This window comes from Taudactylus pleione, unplaced genomic scaffold (genome assembly GCF_031769625.1).
Source record: "Taudactylus pleione unplaced genomic scaffold, aTauple2 ptg000384l, whole genome shotgun sequence".
Classification (NCBI taxonomy): domain Eukaryota; kingdom Metazoa; phylum Chordata; class Amphibia; order Anura; family Myobatrachidae; genus Taudactylus; species Taudactylus pleione.
This window is the reverse complement of record NW_028284785.1, coordinates 1,321,484-1,333,900: the sequence shown is the minus strand read 5'-3', so window position 1 is coordinate 1,333,900 and position 12,417 is coordinate 1,321,484. Positions and strand designations below refer to the sequence as shown.

Here is a 12,417-nt window from a genome sequence, read left to right as displayed (position 1 = left end):
ACTGTAGGTTGTATGTTACTCTAATACGTGTATTAAGTGATTGTCCATAAATATATATATATAGTGGTCGAAGTGGAAATTTTGGCCCGGCAGTATGGACATGTCAGGTAGGCTTTAATTAGGTACCTCACAGCACACCACACCACAACACAGCACCCATCCCACCACACCTCACCTTACAGCACTGCGCCCTACTCCGGTGACTGACAGTTCCATTCCCCTCATTCCTCGGTGGCATATTGAATTTGGCGCCAGTTGAGAGACAATTATGTCAGTTAGGGAAATGGCAGCCAATTAGGGCCAGCGACCCCTGATTGGCTGCCACTCTGTGAGTCTTGATTGGCTTGCAGCAGGCGCTAAATTCAATATGCCGCCTGTCGCTACTGATTGAACGCTGGTCCACAAGCCATGATTGGCTTGTGGCTGGAGCCATATTTAAACAGGCAGCCTCTTCATACCTGCACACTTATCATACATGCTCTGCAATCACCTAATTACACTACGAATTGTATTTCATTTAAATTTAGGGAATGTTTTTTTCCAATATATTGCAATAATCCGTGAAGCCGGCCAGCGCCATCAAAGTCTTGCCTTCTGGCCAGTCCTTACACTGACCTAGACACAGATTTCATGCACAAACCTTTATCATGGGTTTAGGTCTGCTAGTTCATGGACTTAAAGAGAGAGAACCTCCACCCAGGCATATCAATTAATGGGCACCCGGGAAATTAGCTGACAAGAAGTGACTTGCATATGGAAAAATGGGTGCAAAAGAAAATGTAATCACAAAATGTTATTGTAAATGAAAGGCATTAATCCACAGCACTCAGCCATTGGGGTGATACCTGGTGGCAAAGGTATTTGGAAGTCAGTGTAGAGGGAATTTAATGGAGTTGGCCGGCTTCACAAATTATTGCTATTTTGGAACAAACATTCCCTGAATTTGGAGTGTAATTAGTTGAGTGCAGAGCATATATATGTATGTGTTACATTCTACTATCAGCATCAATTATCTCCAATATAATACAATTTGATAACAATGTCAGTGGCTGTAAAACATTTTGAAAGAAAGATTATTGTGTTTTTATATTTAACCCAAGCATCACCAGATATGGCAATATGTAGGTTACATATATAGCAAAAGTGTTACATACTGTATGCAACTAAAGTTTGAGCATGCATGGCAATATTGTGTATTTTAAGGCCTCACATCTCACACTGTCTAAGTTTCAATAAAACAGTACTGAACACTTTAGTAACCTGATAGCAATATTTTAATTAGTAATATACAATGCTAAAACTGTACTGTCAATTTTTGCATTAAATATTTAATGACAAATGCTGTACATGTCAGTCAAATATATCTCACTACTGTTTAAGAGCTGTATGTGTGTTAGTATCTAATTACTGTTCCTATTTAATCTACAGACTGTAATACCCACAGATGGAAACACATACAGCAACGTGATCAATGTTCCCTCAAAGCAAAAATGACAGCAGTATGTATCCAACATATTTCTCTTGTTAATCTTGTTGCTCTCTGGTAACCTTAATACCTCACATCATTACTCCTGGCAGGTCTTGTTTTGAAGACTTTTAGTATATTCTCCTTGGGTAAAGATGCAACTTTAAAAAAAAAATTGTAATAAAGTTAGTTACAGTACTGACAACTTTTAAAAAATACTGAGCTTCAGGCACTGGACATACTGTACTGTAATGGGTGACCACAGCTAGACAGGGCCAATTTATGGTGTAGGTAGTGTACTTTACTTTTTTCCCCTAGATCTGGAGCTCAGCTAGTTTTGGGCCAGTGTTGTTTCTTAGAACACTCAGAATTTTTTAGATCATTAGGGTCTGTTTTAGATGTTCAATCTAAATGATGGTTTGTTGAGTATAATAGCATATAACGATCTGTTGCTTTACAGACAAAGTGGTAGCTATTTTTTTATATTTGCAAAAGATTGTTTTACCAAGAAAACCCACTACAGGTATTTGACTAATAGTATTGTAGAAGTAAATCTTACTGGACTTGGTAATTAATTAAGATTCAGAATCATTTGGATAAAGCTCTCCTCTGGGTAACATATTCAAAAGATATCATCTATGTAGCATGTAACTAAAAAATGCCAGGACTATACTTGGGGAATATATTTGATTGTTCATAATAGTGCATACACATACTTTATACGTGAGTGCAACATTTGACCAAATGGTCCTACCAGATAATTAGACATAGAAAGTATCTTATGTTTAAAGTCATTACAATTCTAAAACAAACATAATAAGTCCCAGCAAAAATTCTGTTTTGAACATTAGTTACTTATAAATTGCCTAAAGGGCACATGTAGTTACTTCTATAACATCATCATGAGGGATAATAGTACAGAATAAACAGGCATCAGTGACAACCATGAAGAAAGTTTGAGGTCCAAAATAGTTAGGTTTACTCATAAAATCATTAGTGTCACCTGTGGGTCAAAGACCTGTAGGAAGCCATCCAGAAAGTGTTGTAATAATGATTGTTAACCTATTCTACCCCCTAACCCTAACCCTCCTTTAGGGGTGCCTAACCCTAACCTCCCCCCCAAGTGCCTAACCCTAACCCCCCCTTCCCCTAGCCTAACCCTAACCTCCCGGGGGGGTGCCTAACACTAAGTCCCCCCCGGGAGACCTAACCTAACCCTCCACCCCACGGCTGTTTGCGCCCATCGCCTTACCTTCGATTGATATGCCGGGCGTCGGGCTCCCGGCATAGGTCATTAGAACCCTGCCGGGATTAGACAATCGGGAAGCCGGCGGTCGGGATTAGGTCCGTCGGCGTCCCGACTGCTACCCGCTGAAATGATTGGTCTACCCAGTAGCCAATAAAGTTTTATGTATTATATGAACAGTGTAAATACTGTATGATTGAGACATTTAACTAGAATTTGTTTAATCCATCCATTGATTGTTCCTTGGTAAAATATCTGGACAGGATTTAATTTAATTTCATGCATCAAGATGTGATATATTTTTGATAGACCATCGCCTCTGACAGGTGAGCATATTTCTCCCCATCATAGTGATAAATATCCTATAACACAAATTACTGTAGCAACAAATTTTTATCACCCCTCAATGCCCTGAGGTCTTGCCTCTCAGCATTATTAAAATCATCATAATAAAAAAATTCTGTCCAGACCATGGAGATCAGTTGCTGAGGAAGACAAATGTTGCTGGGCATGGCGCCATTCTTGTTGGAAGGGCCCAGTAGGGTTCTTGGCACAGCTTTAGAAGGGAAAACATTTTCTCCCTTGCAGCACTGCTGAGTGGACAAATGTCCTGCTTTGCAGTATGCTGCACTGCACACAGTATTTTTTTATTTATATTTTAGGAAGGGGCATAGCCATACTTTCCAGATATGGCCATGCCTCCCCAACTATGTACCCAGGCACCTGTCGGCTCTTGATGCCCCTAACTGTCTGGTATTTTCTGAATGCCCATGACAGAATCTATTTTGAAATCTATCTGCTCTTATTCCTGTGACTGATGCAGATCACTTGACTGACTTGGACCATGTTTGTTAGCTGTGCCCCCTGATTTTTTGCCTATAATGTAGTTAATGGTGTTATGATTTTGTACCTTTATACCATCTGTCGTATGTCCAACCTATTGGCCAAAGGCGAGTGGGGGTATTCCACACAGGAATGGAAACGAACCTACAAAAATTCAATCATTATTACTATTATTATTATTATTAGCAGTGGCGGCTCCAGAGGTTGGGCTGTAGCGCAGTCCAAAATTCAAATAGGGGAGCCACACCAACTGCCACCCCAAATGATGCCACACAATGCCGGCCGGGACTCACTGGCAGTTGATGTGGCTCCCCTATTTGAATTTTGGACTGTGCTGTGGCACCATTTCAGGAGCCACCACTGAGTAAGTTATTTATATAGTGCACACATAGGACCTCATTCAGAGTCGGTCTTAAGCGGCCGCTCAGTCGTACGCCTAACAACCCAGAAACTGAAAAAGGAAGCAATCGGTCGCACCCAAAGTGACGCCCATACGTGAACAATGCACCTCCTCTAGCTAGCGAGTGATAGCAGCTAGTGATCGTCAATCGTTGTCACTCGTTGTCAGTCACTGTATGTTAATTTTCTTCTGATGGTTGCGGCCGCTTGTGTTGTATTGTTCAAATGTCATTTAGTTCATGCTGATGTTTTACTGGTAGTGCGTTTGTAAATAAAAAAGATTTTAAACCCGGATTTTGGAATAATAATGTTGTGTTGTTGTTAAATGCATGTTAAAATTAACAAAAAAAACGCATAGAATAAGCCATCCCCATGAAATTTATTTATTCTTATTATTCGCTAATGCTAACACAGCTGAATAAATTACAAGCTAATTAGCAGTGTTATTAGCTTCAACAAACGATTATTAGCTGCTTGCATTGTGTGGCTCAAAATAGAAACGTCAATCCTAACATCAATAACATTCGATAGTATTGATTGTACTCTGGGGTTTGCGAGAGCACGTACCCAACCTCAAGCTGTACGATCAGCCAGGCCTCTAACCTGCTCGCAGAGTGACGTTTTACTACTTACGGCCTTCTATGTCGGTCGTAGCAAGTAAATTATGTACGCCCCTAAAACGCCCTCAAAACGCTGAGGCACGCCTGCGTTTTCAGACCACCACCCCCGTTAACACCCACAAACGCCCTTTCGTGTCAATCAACTCTCGGAAGTAAATTCCTGCTCGTAAGCCGTTCGATCTACAGCATTTTGGATCGCAAAGCCTCGTACGCACATGCGCACAACTAACCGTTCGCATGCGTGGTTTGGAAATATCGGATGCGTACGACCGAGCGGCCGCTTACGACCGACTCTGAATGAGGTCCATAGTCCTTAGCGCTTTACAGAGAATATTTCTCATATTGTTTTAACGGGAACCATTTTACACTTTCCAGTTGCACTTCAGCAGTGAAACGCATTTCTAGGTGAACTTCACTGAATAATGAAAGCATGAAAAAGAACATATGTAATAAAGTCAGTGCTGGTATCCCCTCACTCACAATTTAAGACATACACATGGCTAAACTTAGCACAAAGGGTCTCATTCGGACCCGGTCGCAAGTGCTGAGCGCTCGCAACCTGGTCGATGTTAAGGCCCTGCGCATGCGCAGCGGCTGCACTGCACGTGCGCAAGCCCCGGAGCGAGAGTGAAACACTCTCGCTCCGGAGCTCACTACAAAAGGGCCGGCTGTCGATGTCGATCGACAGCTCGGCCCGTTTTGTAGGCGGGGCGGGGGGGTGGCTACACTAACAGAGGTGTTCCTGATGGAACGCTTGCAATTTTGTGGGTGGCCGCACTGACATCAGCAGTGATGTCAGTGGGGAGCTTCCTGCTCGATCAGAGCAGGAAGATCCCTGGGGCTTGCGGTTGCCGAGACCCAACCTTAAGGTCTCGTCGCAAGCCCCGATGGTCGCGATGGTCTTGACCATTGCGACCATCACCCTGGTCGGTCACTAAGCTGTGGGTGGTAACCCACAGCTTAGCTAGCGACCAGGAGGCCGCACTAAAAAAAAAAAGCGCCCGCCCTCATTCAGAGAGAGCGATCGCTTCTTGCGACCGTCTCTGAATGAGGGCCAAAGTCCTAAGGTCACCCCTAGGTCCAAAATTGCAAGATGCTCAGAAAATGGCTATGGCTTGGCCTGAGATCTGCTTGCTTGGAGGTAACTTGGTTTCAGAGGTCCTTTAACATTTCAAACACATTCACCTATTTTATTGCAGTTTGAATTTTTCAATATATGTGTAGAACACATGTGAGATGATCTAGATTTAAAATCTCCCAGTTGTCAGCACATTACGGAAATAATTACATCCCCATGAAGAGGGATTTTTCTGAAAAATACATAAAGGTAATTTTCTGTGATTTTGTTCCCTGGAACTTTTCATACTTTGGAGAGAATTTAATTAGCCACGGAACTTTAGCACCAGCTAATTGATTCCCCAGGCTAATTCAATTAGCTCCAAAAACTCAGGACAGCTGACAGGAAGGCAGATGAAACAAAACCCAGAATAGGTGGCTTTTTTTGCGGCCGCAATCATGAAAACCCATCGATCCAGGAACTTATCTCGGATCCGCTGTGTTTTTGCCCAAAACTGGAATTTTTCAGTAAAAAGAGGGGTTAATTGAATTGCCCGGGGAAAAAAATCATAGTAAAGTCCCATTTTTACAGCACGAAAAAATTATCATGGGCAATTCAATTCCCCCCTTTATGTGTTACTTTATATAACTATAACAGTAATTACTTATTGTTGCAAGATATGTATAAAAGTGGATACAATGATTATATTGTATATTCTACACATGCTTATACCTGTTCCTTTTCTATGCTGAGTCATTGTATTTTTGGATCCTTTGGATAAAAGTATAAAAACAAAATGACACCAAAGCACTTCTTGTTATGTAGATAAATGGACTCAGCAGAACATTTTCATTTGACTCATGAAGAGAATGCTGGACCTCATAACTCTTCTTAGTGCTAGTCTACTGATACAGTGTCTAGAGAATTAATTATATTTTAAGAGACATTTATCCTCCCACAAATCAGGACAATATTATTGTGGGTCTGAGCCATGGGATACTTGCAATTCATGGGTTACTCTCCCAGCCACCTTACTGTTTGCAAGTAGCTCTACAGTGTGTTGAGAAACCTGATTGGATGAACAGATATTTGTATCTGTACCCAACAAATAGGGGTAGTCACAAATGTGAGTCTCTTGAATTTGCTACTCGATGGGATGGAACTTTGCTTTTAAAATAATATTATTCTTTGATTTTTCTTCTGACAAAGAGTACTGTATAAATTACCTCTGTTACTCTCACCTATTGTACATTCCGCTTGAAGAACTATTGTAGCGCTACTGAACTTTGAAACTTGTATACTTAAGAAAATATGACCAAATATACAATAATTGTAACTGTGAAAAGAAATGTTTGTCAACTAATCTTGTAAGTTTTACACAAGAAAAAATATTTTATCTGTGCATGTGTCAGACAATTTCCTAACATTTTTGTTAAAGTTCAGTATATTTGGATGACATGTTTTTAGAAAAAAAGATGCCATCAAGTGACCCTTCTACAAATACCCCAAACTCTCTATTGTATTTTAGTGGTGGCAGGGTGGTGTTATGCTCATGTGACCTGAACAATGTGCCAAGTGGTAGGTGCTCAGTCTTTCATTATTCTAAAATTGTTGTGCCCCATCTGTATTGTGGTGTCCACACACTATAGCCAATAAGAAAGTATAGTAACATGTACTTATTTGTTAGATCAACATTAATTTGTATGTAGGGAACAACGTTTCTAAGCTTCTTGGGAGGTTTATAACCCTTATTGCTTCTATTTTACCAGTTTAAAGAAGACTGAAGACAATCAACTACTTCAAACTCCACGTTGATATTCAAAGATCCTTCTGAGGCAACAAATACATTGAATTTCAAAGTAAACTGTTTATATAGCAATATATTGTTTAGGGGTTTTATTTATTATTATTATTATTTGTGTCAGTGTTAGAGAAGCCATTATGAACACATGTTTCATAATTCTATTGATGGTGGATATTTCCATTATTTATTCATGAGAAGTTAAACACTGTATCACTATCGATTCCTTTTTTTAAATTTGCCATCTTTTTTTTACAACTGTTTAAACAGTTTAAAATCAAACAGTAGCAAAATGTATATAGCTCATAAAATACAAAGGAATAAAACAGTGCGGAGTCAGTCATCTGAACAAGTGCAAATGATGTGACTAAGATGCAAGATTTAAAGTTAAAAAAAGATGGTACGCTACTGGACACCTTACCTCATATGGCATGGGGAAGCTCAGAGTATGAGGACACAACTGTAATTTTTTTTATTTAACAGATGTACAGTAGTTGTTCTGGCTTTTTAAAATAGATTACAAAATCAATATTATAATCTGTATTCTGCTTTTAATGAATAAAGGAAAAGTAGACAAAACCAACAATGTCATGATGTTGAGTTTCACTTTCACTGTCTTTATTCAAGTTATCAAGATTTAATTAATTAACCAATTGTTATTGGAAACTGTAATCATACTGACCAATCAGGATTCAAAAATGTAATGTATTCATGACATGTATGTTTTTGTACTAACCCTTTTCCCTCCTTTTTTGTATGACATTTGATGCCTAAATAAAATACTTTTCTGGATTGTTGGAACCCAAAATCAGTTCTGATCTCCCTTTGCATTGAATGACTAGAACAATGTTCTGATAAATCTGTTCCAGCTTACTTTGCAAGAAAATAAATGTTGCAATATCTTGGCACAGTACACAGTACATCATTATTACTGGTAAGAACAGACAGAGAGGACCTGAACTACGTCATTATTTATTCTTACATAGTTAAAGGACAAATGGATAACTGTTCTTGAATGTATCCCTGGTTTATTGGATTATGCTGCTTATTGATGATCATTTTGAGAAAGGTCAGGTTGGACCGAACAGTAGATGGTGATTGGTCATTTGACTCTGCGATCTGAATAAATAATCAAGTTGTTTAAATCTGGTGAGTGCCTTCTCTAGCTGCTCTTATACATTCTGTACTATGTTATATGACCACTAAGTAGAATGTCCTGCATGCAGGTGTCTCACACAAATTTTACACAAGTTCCTGTAACCACTCACAGCACAAAAATCTTTCATTAGAAGTTCAACCACCTAAAGATGTATCAAATGCAAAAAAAACTAAACAGAGTACAGTGTAGTCCTGTATAAGATACCCTTAAAGAAGCTACCTGGCCAGATCACATGACCCCCCCCTCCCCGCCTTGGCTTAATATACCTGGTCCAATGGGCTTCTCAGCTCTTCATTAAATCCCTCTCCTCTTTCTAAAGATCTAACTTCCTTGCCTACTTCACCAAATACACCTCTTTTATGACATAGCTGAACTCTCTCACTTAACATAGTTATCTTAGGTGGAAACCTTTTCCCACCACCACCCTTCCCACTCCTTCCCCAACCTATCCACCCACCACCATTCCGAATCCTCCCCCAACCTATCCACCCACCACCCTTCCCACTCCTCCCTCAACATATCCACCCGCCACACTTCCCACTCCTCCTCCAACCTATCTCCCCCACCACCCTTCCCACTCCTCCCCAACCGATCCACCCACCATCCTTCCCACTCCTTCCTCAACCCATCCACCCACCACCCTTCCCACTCCTCCCCCAAACTATCCACCCAGTATCCTTCCCACTCCTCCCTCAACCTTTTTGGAAAATATAACAACAGTAGATAAAAAGACAACCTGGTTATATAATGACTTCTCTAAGAAGGGGAACTATAGGTGTAGAAAGTTAGGTGGTATCACTTGTCATTTTATGTGGGACAAGAGTACATCTATAAAATCCTATTCCAATGGTCAAAGCTTTGAGATTCATGAAAGTATCAACTGTAGGACTACATATGTTATTTATGTTATTTCATATATTTGTGGAGTCCAATATGTAGGGAGGATGACTCGTTTGCTCCATTTCATGGAACATCGAAGAAATGTCCTTAAAGGTTTGAAATCACAGTCTGTTCTCACATGTTAAGAACAAACATGGAGGGGATGTAAAAGTTCTTAGGATACAGGGGATAGAACATGTTAAATCGACAGACAGAGGTGGTGAACATTTTAATCTAATGCAAAAGAGAGGCTTTCTGGATTTTTTCCTTGGGGACTTTATACCCAGAGGGGCTGAACAATAGTATTGAGCTCAACAATATAGGAGATTAATGGCCAATAATTAAATTTTTGTTATAGATAAGATTTGACATATTAGTTTTATAGTTTTATAGTTATATCATCCTAAAACTATATATATGACTCCTTGAGCTGAATCTCTATTAATATGAGGAATATTGATTCAAACATCTTTTGCTGTTTAAGATTAACATTATTTATTTAATTGCATTAGAACAATAGTTTATTATATATAATGTTTGTATTTTTGAGCCTCCGGATAAAGAAACAATTGATTCCATCTATCTACTTTGAAAGTATGAAGAATGTATATGCTTTACACTAGTGATGGATATAAGTTGTTAGTCCACCTATTAAAGAGTTTGAAGAGTCTGGATAATTAATAAAGCAAATCTGTGAGCTTGGGATTCGACCATGGTTTTTTCTGGTTGCTTGGCAATGTGCCTGGCTTATTAGGCTAAACTGATTTTGAAGTACGGCACGTTGATTTGCCTACAGTAAGACTAACTGGGATTTGATAGGGCTATTAGGCTGTGATGTTCTCTAAATATCCTATAGACATATAAATGATTCAGTGAATCTTAAGATTACTTATATCACTTGGGGTGAACCTATGCAATATCTTTAATAATTACTTAAATATTTTTTAATTTTAATAAATGTTTGCCCTGTGGAAGGTTTCTTTGGATATATAAATCAATGATTTGTTGTTAACTTGGAAATCAGGTATCTACATATATTTTCATAGTTATAAAAAAAAATAATGTTGTGAGCCTGGGATTCGATCACAGGTCCTTGTGGTTACCTGCTTCTGAGACTATACCACTAGACTATTTAATCTGTTGTCAAAGCATGGTGTGATACCTTGCTGCCAGCAAAGACAATTGTTTCTGATGAGGACAATTGTTTATTAATTTATTGATATATATATATATATATATATATCCAGTTATAAAAGTAATAATAAAGATTAATTGTACTGCATATCAAGATGTGAGATATACACCTTTTGTTCATCCATGATGCCATCATTTTAAGCTACTGTTATATTGTTATTTAGTAAATTTTGTATTTGTTTCTATTGATTAATGTGAAACAGCTGTTTTATATGTATTAATGAATTGATTCATGTGTTACTAAGTAACCTTTCTAAATTATGGCCATTGGTGATTGGTTAGTTACCATATAAATATCCAGCCCTGATACAGCATGGATTACTTTCTGTTGAAACTGTTTAAATTGATAAAAATGGAGAAATGCGTTAAGGATTTGGAGCTATCTATACCAGCTATTTGTTATACAACATTTGATCGATAAACCTGTTGATTGATGCATCTAAATGGGAGACATTGAGTTCTGGGCAATACAGAAACCACGACACAAGTGGAGTCGGGACTACCAGCTAAGCAGTCAGTTTTGGATGTGTGACCCCGTTCACTGTAGCCGGGCTGATACTATGAGTAAGCCAGTGAAAAATTGGCGACGAGTGGAACTCCGTACTATTTACCAGCAGACTCCTCTGATGTGCTGTTACCATCACTAGCACTGGGCTGATTTCTGTGAGTAAGCCGGTGATTAAGTGGTGATGAGTGGAACTCCTTATTACTCTCCAGCGGTCTCCTCTTGTGTGTTGTTGCCGTCATTAGCACCGGGCTGTTTTTTCGAGTAAGCCGGTGATTAATAATTAATGCAAGGAAACTTTATTTATGGACTACCGGACTCCCATTGTGCGTCTTCCTTCTTTGGATTTATGGCATACGGGAGTATATAACCAGTGGTGATGAAAAGATTGGAATATATACATGCTTATTGAAGCGTATTGCTGATTAACCTGGATTATTAAATTTTATTGACTATTTTTCAAGCTGGTATATGGTATTTTTTAATACTTTTTAGTATGCTCTATTGGCCATTTCCATTGTGACCTAAGTTGCTATGCGATTGATTAATATTAAAACTGTTATTTTATGTTTTATTAAATAATCTACTTTTTCAATTTATTATTGCTCTCTATTTCTATTTTTATTTTATCCACCCACCACCCTTCCCACTCTGCCCCCAACCTATCCACCCACCACCCTTCTCACTCCTCCCCCAACCTATCCCCCGACCACCCTTTCCACTGCTCACTCAACCTATCCCCCCACCACCCTTCCCACACCTCCCCCAACCTATCCAACTGCCACCCTTCCCAATCCTCCCCCAACCTATCCACCCACCATCCTTCCCACTCCTCCCTCAACCTATCCACCCACCACCCTTCCCACTCTGCCCCAACCTATCCACCCACCACCTTTCCCACTCCTCCCCCAACCTATCCCCCACCACCCTTTCCACTGCTCACTCAACCTATCCCCCCACCATCCTTCTCACACCTCCCCAACCTATCCAACTGCCACCCTTTCCAATCCTCCCCAAACTATCCCCCCAACATCCTTCCCACTCTTCTCCCAACACCCTTCCCACTCCTCCCCCAACCTATCCCCCCACCACTCATCACCACTCCTCCCTGATATATTTCCAAGTTTTTGACATCACTTATTTACTGTTATTATTGAAATTTGGAATTCCTACATTCTTTTTTTAAATGCATCCATGTTCTGTATCTGACTGTTTTTCTTTTTTGCTAAATAAAAAAATAAAAAAATAG

General features: G+C 39.5%; 1 protein-coding gene across 1 annotated transcript in view; it reads left to right on the top strand.

Moving 5' to 3' along the window:
* The window catches only part of LOC148507790 (cell adhesion molecule CEACAM5-like), an 84,809-nt gene extending 77,348 nt beyond the window's left edge, over nt 1-7,461 (top strand). Inside the window, exons 12-13 of the mRNA XM_088445606.1 lie at nt 1,429-1,499; nt 7,400-7,461. Coding sequence (XP_088301732.1) covers nt 1,429-1,494 — 66 coding nt within the window. The 3' untranslated portion in view covers nt 1,495-1,499; nt 7,400-7,461. The remainder of the gene's footprint in view (nt 1-1,428; nt 1,500-7,399) is intronic.
* The last annotated feature ends 4,956 nt before the right edge of the window (nt 7,462-12,417 follow it).